This window comes from Xenopus laevis, chromosome 2S (assembly GCF_017654675.1).
Source record: "Xenopus laevis strain J_2021 chromosome 2S, Xenopus_laevis_v10.1, whole genome shotgun sequence".
In the NCBI taxonomy this organism is placed as follows: domain Eukaryota; kingdom Metazoa; phylum Chordata; class Amphibia; order Anura; family Pipidae; genus Xenopus; species Xenopus laevis.
Window position 1 is genome coordinate 54,126,836 of NC_054374.1, and position 13,543 is coordinate 54,140,378.

The following is a 13,543-nucleotide window of genomic DNA, read 5'->3' on the forward strand; positions in this document are numbered from 1 at the left end:
GTCACAGGGAGTCATGTGACCTGGAAATGGCTGCTGGTGCAGAAAGTGCTGCAGTTGCTGTTGCACGCGGGGTGGCTGAATGTGCCCTACAAGGCTGTGATGATCCAAAGACTCCCAATGCAAAGCTGGGGCCCAGCATGGTGGTGAGTGAGGACTTGTTTGCAGCTGAAGGGGATGTTGGGGACATACCTCTAGGGGAGGATGTGACTGCGTGGGAAACCTGCTACGTTTAAATCTGATTTTCCCTACTCTGATAAAGGGATTGTGGATATAGAGACTGTGCTTTCAGCTAAGCCTGTATCTGGAGAGACTGAAGCTAAAGACTGTAATGTGGCCAGTGGCAGTCTGACTATTGAATATGATACCATCATTAAAGGGTTAAATGAGATGGTTGAAGAGACAGAGGATCCGGATAGGATAGAGGAGGAAAGGGAAAAGAGAAAAAGCAAGGTACAAGATACCAGTAGAAAAAAGAGTAAAAAAGATGTGGATGACTTATCTTTAGACTTAAAGTGGGAGTCTTTAGATGAGGGGGAGTCCATTGAAACAGTGAAGGGTTTTAATCTGGGCCCCAGGGTGCATCATGTTGTCCTGGAAAAAAACGAAAAAATGGAGCTGTCCCTTGATTTCCTTACAGTTAACACCTGTAGTATCAAAAGTAGAAAGTGCCGTTTTTTGGCGTATGAATACTTTATGCAATGTGATGCAGATATAATCTTTATCCAGGAGACAAGGCTCTCATCCTTACAGGATATTCGAGAGGCAAAAAGGGAATGGAGGGAAGGGCTTTCTTTCTGGTCCATGGGTACAGAGCCAGCAGGGGGTATTGGGGTTCTGTTCAAGGGTAACAAGCATTTTGTAATAAAGAAAGTAGTTGATGTCCTGTTTGGTAGGTTTTATTTGAGATACAGATGCTACGGCTCATTAATATATATGGGCCTCATACAATCGCAGAAGGGAAGTCCCTCTTGTTAGATGTCAAACAGTTCCTATTCACATCAATGCCAGTCATTTTTGCTGGCGATTTCAACCAGGTGTTATGTGATAAGGACAAAACAGGGACAATCAATAAATATGAGTGCCTGTTTTTTAAGAACTTCATAGAAGAGGCAGGGTTGGTGGATTTGGCCACATTTGGTGGGAGGAAGGGTCAGTACACCTATAGATGTGGTCCCAGAGGTAGTAGGATTGACTTAATTCTTGCTAAAAAAAAAAAATGAGACTTTCCAATTTTAAGGAGGTGGTGGTAGAATTTTCAGACCATTTAGGTTTATCCTTTCACTATGGTGCAGTGGGAAGCTCAAGCTCTGGTAAGGGGCTTTGGAGACTAGGGAAAGAGTGGTTGGAAGAGGATGATGTGAAGACAGGTTTTAGGGACTTTTTGAGGATACAAATATCTAAGATAGAGTTTTATGATTCTGTTGTAGATTGGTGGGATGCAGCTAAGGATACTTTCCGGACCTTTTTCAGAACTGCCTCTTTTAAGAAAGGGAGGGCTAAAGAGAGAGAGAGAGCTGGTCTCTAAGAAGGAAACTTGAAATCTGTATTTCGTATGGGGAGGCGGGAGAAAAAGTTAACCGGCTTAAGTACTTGTTGAGGCGGTGTCAGTACAACCTTGTTCTGGAGAGGGACTATGGAACTTCATGTTCCCCGGACCCTTACCAGAACTGTAAGGAGATGGTTAAGAGGTAGCAGGTTGGGGGCCTTTACAACCTTCAGGGTGAATTGGAAGTTTCTAGGGAGGGTATCCTGGAGGTTGTGTGGTCCTACTACAACTGACCTTTACAAAGAAAGAGTTTTGGATAAGGGTAAGATTCAAGCTTTCCTGGAGGCAACCCCAGTTTCAAACGCTGACAATTTGGACTTTTCCCCTTTGGTGTCCAGGATAACAGAGGAGGAAGTACTGCAAGCGATTGAGAAACAACAGAAAAGGAGGGCCCCTGGGCCAGATGGTTTTACTGCAGAGTTTTACAGCACGTTTAAGGAAGATTTGGTTCCGGTTCTTACTGAAGTCTTTAATGACTGTCTGGCAAAGGGGCACCTTCCTACATCTATGCAGTCCTCCTCTCTGGTTCTGATATCAAAGGGGAAGGATTCGAGGCACATTGAGAATTGGAGGCCGATTGCCCTTCTCAATTGTGATAGGAAGATTCTGGCTAGGATTCTCTCGCAAAGGCTGGGTGAGGTGGCTGGGTCTCTTCTTTCTAGTTCTCAGTTCTGTTCACTGGAGGGAAGGGACATTTTTGGTGCTGTTGTTTCTCTCAGGGAAGCATTGGAGAGGTGCAAGGCTTGGCAGTGGGGCAAATACTTTATCTCTTTAGACCAAGCGAAAGCCTTTGATAAAGTCAATCACGAGTATCTATGGGCTGCTTTGCAAAGATATTGCATTCCGGATGAATTCATTAGATGGCTTAGAATTTTGTACAGCGGGGCAAAGAGCTTCTTTTGGTGAGAGCTGGCGTGAGGCAGGGATGTCCTCTGAGTCCACTTCTGTATGTTTTCTCGTTAGACCCATTCTTGAGGAGACTGCAGGATTGTGGGCTTGGGGGTGTTTCGTTTCTGTTGGGTCGATCCTTTAAGTCCATAGCCTACGCAGACGATGTCACTCTGGTAATATCAAAACCTGAGGAGGAGGGAAAGCTTTTGGAGTGCATCGGAAGTTACTCTGAGGCCTCAGGGTCTCAGATCAACCAGGAAAAGTCAGAAGCTTTTTGGACTCTAGACGGTGAACCAAGCTTTAGGCTTGAGAAATTCCCAGTGGCCCCAGGTTTAGTTAGAATTCTGGGCATTAAATTTGGTAAGGGAGACCTCGCTAAGGCAAATTGGGAAGACAAACTGAATGCTGGTCTAGCAAAAGTTCAGCGGTGGAAATCATGGAAGCTGACCTATAGAGAAAGGATTGACATTATCAAGACTTTCCTAGTTCCTCTTTTTCTCTTTGTTTCTTATGTCTTTTTGTTGCCAGAATCTCTCTATGCCCGGATCCAGAGCTTGTTCTTCCAAATGCTTTGGGGGAATAGGCTCAATCCGGTAAAAAGGGGGATCACTTTCCTGCAGAAGAAAAGGGGAGGCTTGGACATGCCATGTCCAGTGGTTTTCTTCAGCACCATCTTTCTGAAGTTTAACTTTGGAGGGGTGGTGCAGAGGAGAGAGTCTCTGTGGGAAATCAGTGTTAGAGACTGGGCATCGCCTTTTATTAGAGATTGGCTACTCAGTGGCAGGGTGAAAGAGGTCCGGATAAGAGGAGGCTGCACCCCATCTTATCTACGGCAAGCTGTTAAAATCTTTAAGAAATTGAATATTAGTGCAGGAGACATGCAGTCCCTTCACAGAAAAATCATTTATTGGAAAGTGCTGGATCTTCATTTTATTTCATCTATTTGTGTCAAAGACTGCCCAGAGAAAATACTAGAGGAAAGTATTTGCTTCCTCACAAGTAAAAGGTTACCCATAAAGTTCTGGGGCATTTCTTGGCTGTCCCTACAATGCAAACTCTTTGTGAGATTTAATCTCAAATATCTCAGTATTGTTGATAGATAATGCCCATGGGGGTGTGGGTTGGAGGAGACACAGCAGAACTTTCTCATAGAATGCCCAACATCATCAACACCTCTTTAAGGGAAAGTGTGGTGAGGTGTTTGGATCTGACTGTGTTAAAAAGTCTTGAGTTTTCTGAGTTTTCGTATGTAGTGGAGGAGGAAAACAGGGCGGCAGGGAAAGACAGGTTCACATTGTACATAATAATTGCAGTATTGAGGTACCATCTGTGGCAAATGATATGCCGAATGACCACCAGTCAACTCCATCTGTCAGTAGCAAATGTTACAAATGCAATCTGTCAGGACATTGTATATATCAAAACCAAAGAAATTGCGTTTACTGATATAAACAAAAGAATGTGGGATGGTATTCATTTTTCTTATTGTTGAAATTTAATGTTTGATATTTGATTTGAATTGTAAATATCTTGTGTTGTAATTTGATTTGTTATCATTGTATTCTTTGAATATTTTAAATAAGATTCCCTAACACAAGATAACAGCTGCCTGGTAGATCTAAGAACAGCACTCAATAGTAAAAACCCATGTCCCACTGAGACACATTCAGTTACATTGAGAATAAAAAACAGCAGCCTCAACTCACCCACGCCTTTTGAATTGCTTGCAGCTAATGGTCTACCCCAGAGAGGCCTCATCTCCAAAATTTACAATTTGCTGGTAATCTCCCCAGATGGTTCACAACCCAGACATAATTATATGGCTAAGTGGGACCAAGCTCTTCCACAACCGATACCTGCTGATGATTGGCCTCTGATATGGGACAATGCGAAACGGGTGGTTGTCTGTGCTCGCCAAAAGGAACAGATATATAAAGTATTGACATGCTGGTATTATACGCCTGTACGATTGCACAAGTTGTTTCAACAATCCTCACCTCTTTGCTGGAGGAATTGTGGTTCCCATGGGACCATGCTGCATACTTTTTGGGATTGCCCATTAATTCAACCGCTTTGGGCTGAGGTAGCGAATCTGTTAGGCCAGTTGCTGAAGCGACCCATTGCAATGGACCCAGTCACCTTGCTTTTAGGCAAACCTTTGCCCAGGTTACGTAGATGTGGGCAGGCTTTAGTCAATCAGATCTTGACGGCCACCCGTCTGGCGATTTCGTCTAAATGGAAGAGCACCACTCCACCGGGTCTCACTGAGGTGCTTAGCAGGGTGAACGCAAATCGTACTTTTGAATTGGGTATAGCCCACATCAATGATACAATGGATCGGTTCACGAAGACTTGGGACATATGGATATTGAGTGGCTTGGCCAATTCCACCCCACAGGGTCCCCACCCTCCACCTGCCCCTCAGTCAGGAGAAGCTTAGGGTTACACATGTTACCTTTGTCTTTTTTGCTATATGATCATAAAGATGTGTCTGTCTTTGTATGTGTTATTCCTCTACTATTGATTGACTGGAAGTGTTACAAATGTTATATGTTGTATCACCTGTGTGAAGCAAATAAAAACTAAGTTACTAAAAAAAAAAAAACAGCAGCCTGCCAGAAAGCATTTCTCTCCTAAAGTGCAGGCACAAGTCACATGACTGGGGGCAGCTGGGAAATTGACAAAATGTCTAGCCCCATGTCAGATTTTAAAATTGACTATAAAAAAAAATGTGTTTGCTTTTTTGAGAAATGGATTACAGTGCAGCATTCTGCCAGAGCAGCACTATTAAATGATTCATTTTGAAAAAAAAAATTTTTTCTCATGACAGTATCCCTTTAAAATTTGCTCATATGTCCTTCCTCTGTGTGAATTGCTGATGCAGCCTACTGTTCTGACTAGAGGAAGCCTTCATGACCTAAGGCGCATTAGACACATACAGCTACTTTATATACAGATGTAGTGTCCGGTATCAAGACCTAATTAGTTTTGTTGAAAACTGTCCCCTGCACTGCTCAGAAGTGTCTGAGGAAATTGTGAACCAGATCACACCTATCCCTGTTTTTACTGAAGACCATTTGTAATTTTTATGGTATCTATATTTTTAAAATATTGTTCAGGAGGATGGCAGGTTCAATAGAAGTTGGCAGAGGCCTTTTTGCCTTTTATGAATAGAGAAGTGTACTATTTGTATGCCTCCTTTTTTCCTAGTTCCTCTAGTCTTAGTTATTCAGGCATAAGAGTATCTTCAACATTTGGAGTATTAGGGAGTGATCTACCATTAACAGGACTGTAAATAAACCTTTATTTTTGATTTATATAAATCATATTTTCAGTATTTTTCAAGATCATTCTTAATAAGATCACACAATCTGCAGTAACAGATGTGGCAGTTCCTTTTAAGCTCCTCTTAAACACAGGAGTTTCTTTCTGTGGTGGATCACAATAATTAGCCTTGTGTGTTCTGTGTTTCACCTGGTGGAAAGCAAAAATGAACACAGCCCATTATTCCTTGTTGAGGAATAGGCAAGCAGCGCATGCAGGTGGAAGATAACTATTTTTATTTTTACGGAAATGTGATCTAGAAACCATATAGCAGAAACTAAGATAAGTGGATTCAATCTAAATTACAGCCTTGCTTGGCCTTTAGCCAGTGGCTGAGGAGCAACATGGATGTTGCTCCCTGCTCTCAAAGCAGATACTTTATATTAGGTTCCAGGTATTGTGACATGTTGCCAAACAGAGCTACCTATAGGCTAACAATACACACAGATATCCAATCATAGCCTGTGAAAAAAAAAAAAAACTCCAAAAACTAGCTTTTATTTAAGCTTTTTTTTTTCCTGCAGATATTTCATTCTCAAAAAACCTCCAACTTTCCAAAGAATGGCACCTGCTGTTGGAGGCCCAGTGGGATACACTCCCCCGGAAGGGGGCTGGGGCTGGGTAGTAGTTTTAGCAGCCTTTATATCGATTGGATTCTCCTATGCCTTCCCCAAATCAATTACAGTATTTTTCAAAGACATAGAAGCAATCTTTGGAGCGACAAGTAGCGAGGTGTCCTGGATTTCTTCTATAATGCTGGCTGTAATGTATGCTGGTGGTAAGTTTTTTTTTTTTAATTTCTTTTTCATGTACCAAAAAATGAACTAATTGGTATAGTAAACTTTTTTGAAAAATGCTATTGTTGTGCGGTTATAAGAAGGTCTGAAGTATGGTTGGTTGGCAAAAAAAGGAGACTCAAATTTAGCACAAGGTATTGGTTTATTACTGCACTGAATTTCATGTGGCTTTCTTTAGAAAAATATGCAAAAATACTTTTTCATTCTTTTGAATGCTCCATGGTCTTAATTAAATGTGATAACATGTTTTTTAGAATAAGCTGGATGGACATGTTTTTTTACACATTACTATATAACTACTTTAATCACTCTTAGGTCCAATAAGCAGTGTCTTGGTGAACAAGTATGGAAGTCGTCCTGTTATGATTGCTGGTGGTTGTCTTGCTGGGACAGGCTTAATTGCTGCTTCATTTTGTAACACTGTTGCTGAGCTGTACCTTTGTATTGGTGTTGTTGGAGGTAAGTTCCCCCCCCCCAAATTGCATACATATTTTGTGCTCCCTTTATGCAGGGATAAACAAAAGTAGTTGAAGTGCTAAGCAAGGTATGCTTATTTTGCTACTAGTGAGCAAACTTGTTTTTCTTTGGCTGTTCATGCATGTTAACTGCCCTACAAAAGACAACAGCAATGTGGCCTTGTAATAGGGGTAAATTCATGCACAGGCTGTGCAGCTCAGTAGTAGCAAGAACAACCAATATTAACTATTAAGATACCATAGATAATCTGCAATGCTAAGGGAAATCCAGAAAGAAATTTTTTTTAGTGCAACATGGCAATACAGATATAGAATAGTTTATCCAAAAAAGTTATCCAGAAAGCTCTGAATTTCGGGGAGGCCATTTACCATAGCATCGGTTTTAACAAATAATCCTAATTAAAGAAAAAAAATATGTAATAATAAATCATTACCTTGTCCTGGATCCTAACTAAGATGCATGAATCAATATTGGTAGCAAAGCAATCCTATTGGGCTAGTTTAAATTCTTTTTAGTGAACTTATGATGATTCAAGAAGAACTGATCATATTGTATGTAACACAGGAGAATATTCTTTTCTTGTCTTGTTTTTCACTCTTTTTTTTTCATTCCTCTTAGGTTTTGGACTTGCGTTCAACTTAAACCCAGCTTTGACAATGATTGGTAAATATTTCTTTAAGAAAAGACCCATAGCAAATGGATTGGCTATGGCAGGGAGTCCTGTATTTCTGTCCACTTTAGCTCCTCTAAATCAATACTTCTACAGCATTTTCGGGTGGAGAGGAAGTTTCTTAATTCTGGGTGGTCTTCTGCTGAATTGCTGTGTTGCTGGGTCTTTGATGCGTCCCATAGGACCAAAGCCTGAAGATACAAAGAAGAAAGTTACTAAAGAGGTGTTGGAAGAGACTGGAAAGTGCATTTCTAAGGAAGATGGGGATGCCAATAAAGACCTTATAGAGGGCAAGGCAAAAACTAAGCCAACAGTGTTCCAGACCATAAATAAGTTCTTAGACCTATCTCTCTTCACTCATCGCGGATTCCTTCTGTATCTATCTGGGCACATGATTATGTTTTTTGGACTGTTTGCTCCTTTAGTCTTTCTTAGCAACTATGCAAAGAGCAAACAAATTTCACCTGAGTCTGCTGCATTTCTGCTTTCAATTCTTGCAATTGTTGACATGGTTGCTAGACCTTCCATGGGAATTGTGGCAAACACCAAATGGGTGAGACCTAAAATTCAATATTTCTTTGCTGTTGCGGTTTTGTACAATGGAATATGCCACCTTCTGGTTCCCCTTTCAACATCTTATGTTGGCTTTTGTATCTATGCTAGTTTCTTTGGATTTGCTTTTGGTTGGCTTAGCTCTGTCCTCTTTGAAACACTAATGGACTTGGTTGGAGCTCAAAGATTCTCTAGTGCCGTTGGATTAGTGACAATTGTAGAATGCTGTCCAGTGCTTCTGGGACCACCTCTGTTAGGTAAGAAATTGATTATCTTCCTTTCTAGTTTTTAATACCAACCTTTAAACTGTGTGTCATTCTTCCCTACAACAATTCATGCTATATAAATTTGGAGGACGGTCTAATGGATCCTATTTAAGTATTCTATGTAAAAAATATATTAAGCTGTTATGTGCTTTAGTTTTACTTAATCATTTTGGGCACCACCTCAGATCTTTAGGAGTTGAGTCTCTTATCAACAAATTATAATTCATATTTTTAATGTATAAACAAAACTACATAATACTCTAAATTGTTTAAAGGTAAGTTGTTTTTTCCCCCCACAAGTCTTCATTGTTTAGACACCCTTCAATAAGCTCTTGCACAACTAGAAAGCCATTAGAAGTCCACCTGTGCACAATTATGCATTACATGATCTCAAATACAGTCCACTTGTTTTTGCAGGCCCCAGGTTTTGTTAGAAACCATATCTATAAAAACATCAACTTGTTTTTCTCTATGCTATCAAAAACGAGTCCAGGATAAAGTTCTGGTAATTTATTACTACAGTCCAGTTTCACTGTAGGTGGTGGTTGTGGAGATTAGATATTTTTTACCTTAAAAATCTTCCACCGTAGGCAGGGGCCCTTTGCCTGCCTATGTATCAATTTGGCTTTGGATGAGGCTCTAAATACTAAAAATCTTTACTTTCAGTTCCTGTAAGGAAAAACATATTTTGTGCTTCTGCATGTCCAGGGAGCACCTTCCTGACCTCAAAGGGCAAACGTATTTAATGAAATTTTATTTACCTTAAATGACTATCACAAAAAAGTTTATAACTTGCCAGGGCATAACAGCAGCCTGAGTGACTTTAATGCTATTCTTCGTTATGCATATAAAAGTTAATGTAAAATTTGTGACACTTTAGGCACATTTAACAAAGGTCAAATTTCGAATTCATGTGAGTTTTTGAAAACTCCAATAAATTAGACCGTCAACCAACAGAAATTTATTTAAAAAAAATCGAATTTGATGAATGTAATCGACCTAAAAACTCATATTGAATTTTAAAAACTCGATTTGAGGTTGCAAATAACTCAATAACTCAAAATTGATCCCTGGACCTCTCCCATTGACTTGCAATTTGGCATGTTTTAGGTGAGTTCTTAAAGTGTCAGAGTGTGCTAGATCTTGAAAATCGAATTTGAATCTTTTAAAAGAAGTCGAATCGAATTTGAATAACTCCTTAGTGGAATTTGACAGTTTTGACTAAAAAAAAACAAGAAAATTTTAATTTCGAATTTTCAATTCCACACCTGATAAATCTGCCCCTTAGTCCTACTTTGGAAAATGTATTGCAAATATGTTTAAATCCTGAATTTTACCTCTTTCACATTACAGGAAGGTTAAATGATCTGTATGGAGACTACAAGTACACCTATCAAGCTTGTGGAATAGTTCTAATTGCTGCTTCAATCTATCTCTTTATTGGGATGACAATCCACTATAGACTCCTGGCAAAGGAACAAAAAGCAGAGGAGAAAAAGTCACAGGAAGCAAATACAGGGACAACTGAGAACAAAGTCAATGAACTTTCTCTCCTTCCTCAAAATTCCGATGAAGTTTTAAAAGAAGATGAAAGTCACATATGAGAATTTTTCCATTTGGCTTAAATATAGTACTGAGTGAATATATTAAACAGGTGATTGAGGTAGTCCCATTTTTATTTTAGGATTTTATTTTTTAACTGACTGTTTTTATACATTGAATTTTTCAGCTAGAAATTTGTGTTTCATTTTTTTTTTTTTTAATTTACTGAAACTTCTGGAACTGTTTTAATCTTAGCAGTGACCATTTTCCACTGATTTTATTCTGTGATGTTTGGACAAGTTGGTAAATGAAAAGCAACAAAAAGTAAGAATGAGGTGCTGCTACAGTACATAAACCTTCAATGCATTGATTGTTTTAGCAACCTTATGAACATGTGGTTCCAGGGGTGTACTTCAGTATTAAATTTAACTGCTTAATATTTCTAGCAGCACCCCAAACCCCTTCTAGAAGCATAATGTCATGCATTGCTTCTAATCATGCATTTTCTTGCCTGTTTTTTTTTTTTTGTTTGAGTGCCTTTTGTTTGTACTTGCCATTTCAAAGTGTATGTGCAATATAGGGGGGCCAGTAAAAGGCCAGAGTTTGAGTGTATACTGTTTTTTTGTTACTAATTCTATCTTAATGGATTGTTAACTTTGAGCTAAACACAAACGCTCAGGGCATAATTTACTTTTAGTGTATATATGCTGTATGCACATTTTCTTGTACATAGGTTTTTAAATCGTTTGCTTTCAATAATATGGGTGTGTCTGAGATTAAAATACTTCTATAAAATCCTGGGATTAAAAAGAACAATTTTTTAAAAAAAAAAAAAAAGAACGCTGCCCCCTAATCTCATAAACATCACTATATAAGGCTGTTTACTGTAACAGAAAGTGTCTTGTTTGTATACCCTAAATTAACCAGTGTCTCCTGTTTGTACCAGAGGTAAGTTGGCAGGCTTCTAAACCTTTAATTTGTGCATCCCCCCCATCATTCCTTTTAATTAGATAATTTGAGGGCATAGGTTTTATAGATAACATTTTTCATCTTCACCTTGTGCTTTCTGTAGATGTGAAACTGCTTTCTGTTATGACTTGTCGTGGCTTTTGTATGCAATGGGGCAGCTCCTAACAACAGTAGCTATGAAATCTTATCTAACAAGATATAGTACACTCGCTTAAATGTTTCATTTTCTGTTTATTTGACACTACTTTTAACAAGGTTTCTTTTAAAGTAAAAGTGCAGCTTTTTACCATGTAAAAAGAGTAGTAGGTCTCCTGATGCACAAATATAGTTCTGTTAATGCTTATTTGAGAGTGAAGCTCACCAGCTTTTTGGAGCTGATTTGCCAGTAGTATAGCTAAACAAGATATGGAGTGATGGCAGATTGTGCTATGAAGCTAGTACTTGGCAGAGCGTAAATATTACCCAACCATTCTAAAATCCTCCCCACTAAAGGTCATGTTATTAAAAAAAGAAAAGGGCACTGGTACCAAAAGGGATGTTGTCCAAGTCTGTGGAAGGCCAAATGGAGAACTAATGTGATGTACTGTAACTTGTTTTCAAATAAAGTATTAATATAACTTATCCTGGCTGCCATTTTTTCAGTCTGAAGCTTTGGCCCTCTGAAGTCAAAATTATAGGTTTGCTTCACAAAGGTGTCTCCTAATTGTAACAGTACACACAGGTAACCTTATACCTTCTTTTATCTTCCTTTGGCTATTCTATCCATTTGAATGGTATTTTCTGTTTTCTTCCATGTCTTTCAGGTTTTGGTTGATGTTTTTTAAAGCACTGGAGATCATTTTATCTGAGCAGGTTATCATTTTCTGCACGTCTTTATATGTTTTCCCCTCTCCAATCATCTTTTTAATCAAAGTGCGCGGTTCTTCTGAACAATGTCTTGAGCAACCCATTTATTCAGATTTTCAGAGTGAAAAGGACTATAACCAGCATGCACAACATTTGCTGCCTTCCATTCTTAAATAAGAGCCATAATTGACACCTGTGTTTTTTGTAGAATGAATGATCTCGCTAATTTGAACTCCACACTGCTATTATCTGGAGCAAGCTATTATTTTGAACACTGCTATTATTTTGATCAAGTCTCAATTACACAAAATCAACAGCATGCATGTCATGACCTACTAGTAAATTATTTGCCATGTAGAAATATAATTTCTACCAAAAACAATGATTGAGCTACTGTAAAAGCATGCCACGGTTACAAACATGACCTGGTGATGTTGCACGCAACAGAGGGCAATAGCATCATGTTTCAACCTGGCATGAAATGAAAAAATAAAAACATAATCCAGTTCTATACTACCTGATTGTAGGTATTGTTTCACAACTGTACTAAACTGCTAATTAAGGGGGGATTATTCGTGTTGAGGCTATATTAACCTCAACAACTGGCATTCACTATCTTCTAAACTGCCAAAGAAAGATCCTCTCATATTCTCTTTTTGGCTTTATTCCAGCAGTCCATCTTCAAACAGTAATGTCAGGACTAAAAGTTGTGTGAATATCAAAGCAGTAAAAACTGTTTATACAGTATGTACAGGTAAGGGACCCGTTATTCTGAAATCCATTATCCAGAAAGCTCCGAATTACAGAAAGACCATCTCCCATAGACTCCAAAATATCCACATTTTAAAAAAAAGTTTTCCTTTTTATTAGTAATAGAAAAGTAGTACATTGTACTTGATCTAAACTAAGATATAATTAATCCTTATTGGAAGCAAAACCAGCCTATTGGGTTTATTTAATGTTTACATGATTTTCAAGTGGACTTAGGGTCACGGCACACAGGCAGATTTGTGGAGATTAGTCGCCTGACGACTTCAGAAAACGAATCGCTCCGAGTGCCATCCCGACGGCGATGTTAATTATAGCCGGAGGAAGGCAGTTCGGGGAGGTTAGTCGTACTGAAGAAGAGGGGATTTGTCATTGGAATACTAATCTCCCCGAATCTGCCTGTGTGCCCAGACCCTTAAAGTGGACCTGTCACCCAGACACAAAAAGCTGTATAATAAAAGTCCTTTTCAATTTAAACATGAAATCCAATTTCTATTTTTTATTAAAGCATTCATAGCTGTTGTAAGCTCTTTTAAACTTCTCGGTTGTCAATCAAATATCGTCTGCCCTCTCCTCTATGCCCTGGGCATAGAGGCGGGGCAGACAATTACTTTCACTTTCCATTCAGCACTTCCTAGAAATTGCTGCTCTCCCCACATTCCCCCATTCTCTTCACCATTTAATTGTGTAACCAGTGCATGGGGATGGACATTGGGTCCCCCATTCTGATGCACAAACAAGATACTAAGCTGATGCAAGGCTTGCCTTAATAACTGTGCACAAAATGACTCCTGCCTGCTTGCTTGCTATAATTATGAGTTCCCAAACTGAAGGAAACAAGATTCAAATAATTTATATAGTGTAATTAAAGTTCATTTTGCTTGACTGATGTGAT

General features: G+C 39.0%; 1 protein-coding gene across 1 annotated transcript; it reads left to right on the plus strand.

The window, feature by feature from the left end:
• Positions 1–6,284: 6,284 nt before the first annotated feature.
• slc16a1.S (solute carrier family 16 member 1 S homeolog) lies at positions 6,285–10,902 on the plus strand (the record flags this gene model as incomplete). The annotated part of the gene is given in 4 exon segments (NM_001086927.1): positions 6,285–6,539; positions 6,874–7,017; positions 7,654–8,514; positions 9,877–10,902. Coding segments are annotated over 4 exon segments (1,473 nt in total). The 3' UTR covers positions 10,128–10,902.
• Between the last annotated feature and the right edge of the window lie 2,641 nt (positions 10,903–13,543).